The sequence below is a fragment of the Kryptolebias marmoratus genome, unplaced genomic scaffold (assembly GCF_001649575.2).
Source record: "Kryptolebias marmoratus isolate JLee-2015 unplaced genomic scaffold, ASM164957v2 Scaffold26, whole genome shotgun sequence".
Lineage (NCBI taxonomy): Eukaryota > Metazoa > Chordata > Actinopteri > Cyprinodontiformes > Rivulidae > Kryptolebias > Kryptolebias marmoratus.
The window spans coordinates 866-6,417 of record NW_023665760.1 but is presented as its reverse complement, the minus strand read 5'-3'; the positions used below and the strand labels follow the sequence as shown (position 1 = coordinate 6,417).

Sequence of the window (5,552 nt, the reverse complement as noted above, 5' to 3'; positions counted from 1 at the left end):
GTTAACTAACTCTGACTTAGGTTAAAGCTTTATTTTTGGACAGTGACTTAGTACTTTGTGTCGTTTGCTTTCTATAAAGCTTAAAGTGACTTTGATGAAAAACCACAGATTTCCTCTTCAGAGTCCCTTTGAATCAGATTATTCGTAAAAAGCTGACCTCTTTTTTTACTTGTCAAAGAAAATCATCTTAACTATTAAAACAAATACTTTTGATATTTTTTTTTCTGTCAAGACACAGCAAACAGAGGTTGCTCTTGATGACAGTCACACTTAACTTACAGCGTCTCTGTGCTTATAGTGTGTTTGAGCAAGGCTTTCCTGCAGCGAGGGGTTGTGGGTTCAACTCCCTGTGGAGCAAACTACACATGTCTGTCAGCGATTAGAGGAGCTGATGCAGTAAATTAGTGTTAAAACTCATCAGTTAACATATCACACACTCTCAAATACAAACACTCAAACGCCCTCCAGCAACTGAAAACCAGGTTTTCCTGAACGCGTTGCATCTGCAGCTCTGCTGTCAATTAGCGTGTTTGTGGAGGCTAATGGAATGAAATTCAATCAGTGCTGCTAATTACCCGACTATGTGCAAAGAAATCACATTAATGCCGCTAATTAAGTGGATGGCAGTGGATGCCACCTAATTGGTACAAAAAGTCTTATCGGAAGAGAAGAAGAAGAGCAGAGAGTCTTGAGCCGCCTCTTGTCCTGCTGAGATTCTGATGGGTCAGGGTTGTTCTGGTCGGAAAATACTTCACAAAAAAAGGAGAATCTGCAGCAGTAAAGAAACCCTTTAAAACTGAAACTGTGTGCATCTAATAATTAAAAAACAAGAGGAAATGACATCACAGGTTCACCAGACATGATGCAGGTGTTCACCGGACATGATGCAGGTGTTCACCGGACATGATTCAGGTGTTCACTGGACAGGATCCAGGTGTACACTAGGTGTTCATCATACATAATTAAGGTGTTTACCAGGTGTTCATCAGACATGATTAAGGTGTTCACCGGTCATGATTAAGGTGTTCATCAGACATGATGCAGGTGTTCACCAGGTGTTCATCAGACATGATTCAGGTGTTCACCAGACATGATTCAGGTGTTCATCAGACATGATTCAGGTGTTCACCAGACATGATGCAGGTGTTCATCAGACATGATGCAGGTGTTCACCAGGTGTTCATCAGACATGATGCAGGTGGATTTTCAACCTGATGTTGAACAGGTTTTCTTTTAGTTTGTACCTGAAGACAGGAAGAGAAGCTCCTGTAACTTCATGTTATTGAGACCCAGAGGGCACAGGAGGGTAAACTAAATGTTTGACAGATGTTACACTTGTTTTTGACCCATTTGAACTTGATATAGAGGAAGATTTGGCTGATATTAAACTGGTTCTTGACCTGTTTTACCTGAAATTAACACTAGTTTTTATCAGATATTGATTGGAGTGGTTTTTCGGTTGACATTTCATTGGTTTTGTTCTGGTAATTGACCCGCTTCCACCTGATGTTAGTTTAGTTTCCATCCTGTTGGGGTTTCAGGAGTCCTGAGCTTCAGCTGAGCTTTGTCTGAACCCAGACCAAGTCCAGTCTCTTTCTTCAGCCTCCATCAGTAGTTGTTTTGTGAGCTGCTGTTTGTCCTTTATCTGCTGCTGTCTCTTGGTCCATCGATTGTTGGAGCCTCGCTCTTTATGGATTTGTGTTTTTCCTCCATGTCAGCACTATCCAACTCTCTGTTCATGTTGCATTTTTCACACTGAGCTCACAGTTTCAGCATTGGTTTATTCTGACACACTCAAACAGATAGAAACACACTTTATTTCTGCAACACTTGAAACATTTTTCTTCTTCACAAACACACTTAGAACCACCTGCCGTCAGAATATTGGGTCGATACACACATCCGTCCTGGACGCCTCCGTGTGGCGCTGACGGCGCTTGGGACCATGATGAAAGCTCTCTGATGCAAATGGAGACTCAATTACTTCGGTCAATCTGTTGGAGGGAGTGTGTGTTTGTAGGAGTGTGTGTTCCTGGGAGTGTGTGTTTGGCGGGTTTACCCAGCGGGCCCCTGGCTTGAGGGCTCTCCAGTGGCTTGTTAAGACGCCGTTGAGAGCTCTTGGCTTTGAATTGGCCTTTTGTCAGGCGAGCTGCCAGAGGAGGCGGGAAACACCGACAGACTGTGTGTGTGTGTGTGTGTGTGTGTGAACCTACAGTTTTGTATCATTAAAGCGCTCCAACCAGTCTCTCCTTATTTACACCAAGAGTGATCACTGAAAGTTCCTGAAAGTCCAATGATACAAGGTGGTTCTCATCAGGTCTGTCAGACTGGATTATAAACCGAATCAGAACCTAAAGTCAGATCAGTTCTGCAGTTCCCACGTTCTACAGCAGATTCTGCAGTACTGTCTGCTGCACGACTTGTTCCTCTCAGAACACCGGACAGAGTTTCTTCAACAGTTTGGTAAACTTTAAGTGCTGTAAATGTTGGTTTAAGTTGTTTTAACATGGTTTTTAACAGTTTTGCTCCTGGTTTTAAACTGATTTCATCTTATGACTGTCCAAAAATGGACCAGGTTCTTGTTTGTGGACTGGTGTTGGACTGTTGAATGCTCTGATCTTATGAACAGAAGCAGTTTATTTATTGCTGTAAATATCTAAAGTTTCTATTATTATCCCTTCTGTTCCAACATGTCCTGCCTTTCAGTAGGCCTATCCAGACCTGCAGGAACCAGAACAAAACCCCTCTCAGACAGTTGTTTTAATCCAGCTCAGCTTTATTTGTCTCCTTCATACTGAAGAGGAGAGCGACACCCCCCACCCCACCCCCTGATGCCCCCGCTTCTCTCGGGTCACCTGCGAGGCTCCGCCTACCTCAGAGGGGCAGCAGGGTGCGTTTAACAAGCGCCTCCACTTCATCATTAACTCGTCTCGTGGCTTCTGCATCTGATCCAAACCAAAGGGAGCTCCTGGTGAAGCGAGGAGCGGCGGAGGCGTCTGACGGCGCTCACTTGTGTTCTGGGCGTGTTGGCCAACAGACAGAGCCAATCAGAACCCGAGTATACAGCCACTTCAGCTCTGATTTAAGGGATTAGTCTGGCTTTGTGTGAATTACAGATTTAGAGTCTTTATTGTGTAAAGTAATCCACTCATGTTGAGGAGGTTGTCTCTCTGCACCGCCTCTCACTCAGCTGTGAGAATTCCAGCTTTTAATTGACTTTATTACAATCCTACTTTGTTAGAAAGGAAAAGTATCAAATCACAGAAACATTTTAAATAATTAATCAGTGTTAAAGTGACAGCTGCCGTGTTGTTTTATATAGCAGGACTCACAGGTCGTCTGCTCCTTTAACACCTGAAGAGAATCTTTACAAACCTTGTCAGTCTGTTGTTTTTCTGCTTTAGAGACAGCTTCTCCGTTTCTCCTCAGGACTACATGCAGAACGTCCACGGGAAGGAGATCGATCTGCTCAGGACCACTGTAAAGGTACCGGGTAAGAGGCCGCCCCGCGCTGTGTCCTCCGGCGCCGCCGTGCCAAGTCCCAGCACCAACGGGCTGACGAAGGACATGAGCAGCCTGCAGCTGGGTCAGACTTCAGGTCAGACCCGTTCCATTGCTGCTTTCTTTGTGAAGCACTTTAAACAACCATAGAGGACCAAAATGGTGTCCACAGCAGATAATATTAGAACATAACATGAAAAATAAAGAATAAAATCTGGTCTCAACAATAAGCTCAGAGGAAGTCAAAGCATGTCAGATGTTTACAGAGTTGATCTTTAGCATCGTTTCGGAGCCGCTCGGGGTGGAAGGGTGTAGCAGACATTCAAGGATTTTAAAGCAAACAGAATCATTTAAAATCCATCCTAAAATGTACGGCAGCCGTAGAGTGCAGATAAATGTGCCTGTGTTTACGTGGGCCAGCAGCATTTTGGACCCCCTGCAGCCGATCATCAGAGGACCCACCAACCCCCACTTAAAGTGCATGACGGTCATCCAGCCGGGATTAGACAGGTGGTGACAAAGGCACAGATTTCTGTCTCAAAATGCCTTCTTAGGAGGATATAAAAAATGCTTTTAACAACTGCCCTGATCTAAATGTGGAGTTTGAGCTCAGAATCCAGTTTGACCCCACATTCCTCAGTCAGTTTGCTGAACTGGGCCAAGGAACCTAAATCCAGAGGGAGAGCCTCCAGTAACCATCACCTTGGTTCTGTTTTCATTCAGATACCATCCAGGCCTTTAGGTCCCCGAGACACTGCAGCCCTGTGGGACTCCACAAACAAGTGGAGCAGAGGAGGATACAGAACTTTGGTTTTGTCAAATAGGACCTGAACCATTCCAGATGAATGCTCCTGATCCCCCCTGCTCCATAGTGTCAAAAGCAGCCGATCTAAAAGCATAAGGATGCTGCTGTAGTCAGGAGCTCAGAAGACGTCGGCAGACCTCCAATCTGTCCTCCTTCCAGCTGTGCTCAGCTCTGTGACAGCATCTCACATGTCCAGGTTAAAAACCGGCAAACTGTAGAATAAAACCACATCCAGTGGGGCCAGATTAACAGTTTTATATTCATGCAAATAACATTAAAGACCATCATTAAAAGTAGTTCCTTTTAAAATAAAAATTTAATTCAATTCAGCTTTGTTCATTTACAAACAATAAATCAGTTACAGAGAAAATAATAAAAGTTGTGTTTACATTCACTTTTACCTTTATTTTGTTGACATAAAAAAAAAAATTGTTACCCAAAGATAAAACTAAATGCTCAGGGCAAAGAAGCATCACTAGAAATAATAACTATAGTTAATAAAAGCAACTAAAGATGGTAATACCTAGAAAAATAATCACTGGAAGATAATAATCACTAGTATCAACTAGATGATAACTAGAAAATAATAGAGAATAATAATAACTAGAGAGTAATCTTTAGAATATAAGAAGTTTTAGTACATAATAACCACAATAAAAATAGAAAATAATAATAACTGAAAATGATTTTACTAATACATATAAGTATAACTGGAAAATGATAACTATAAAACAATCAGCAGAAAATATAATTACTTGTACGTAATAACTAGAACAGTAAACATAACTAAAAATAATAACAGAATATTTATTGGAGAATAAGAATAAGTAGAAAATAATGATTAGGAAATAATAATCACTGGTACCGTAGACCTGTAATAACAAGTAGAGAAGATGATTTCTCTCTTTCAGCGTGATAATGACTCTAAAAGCTAATTGATGCTCTAATTGCTGCTCATGTTTATCTTCTACACGAGTGTGTTTTGTTCTGAGCCATCAGAAAGCAGAAATTCTCCTTGAAAAAAAAGCTAAACGCTTCTTATCAGCTGGAGAAAGGCGTCGTAAAACAAAGCACGAGCGCCGTGCAGCGTGTCATGAACACAGGGCTCCAGGAGGCCTGAGCTAATAGCATGAATATTCAGTGAGCCGTGCTCCATGTACTAATTATCGTCATGAATATTAATGCAATCAGAGCGGAGCCAGCACCAAGAAATAAGCTGTAATGAGAGGAGGAGGGGGGTGAGGGG

At 42.3% G+C, this 5,552-nt stretch overlaps 1 protein-coding gene across 1 annotated transcript in view; it reads left to right on the top strand.

Annotated features, from left to right (window-relative positions):
• The first annotated feature begins 3,397 nt into the window (after positions 1-3,397).
• Positions 3,398-5,552, top strand: part of LOC108229680 (arf-GAP with GTPase, ANK repeat and PH domain-containing protein 1-like) — a 2,860-nt gene continuing 705 nt past the window's right edge. The window contains exon 1 of the mRNA XM_017405349.2: positions 3,398-3,598. Coding sequence (XP_017260838.2) covers positions 3,436-3,598 — 163 coding nt within the window. The 5' untranslated portion in view covers positions 3,398-3,435. The remainder of the gene's footprint in view (positions 3,599-5,552) is intronic.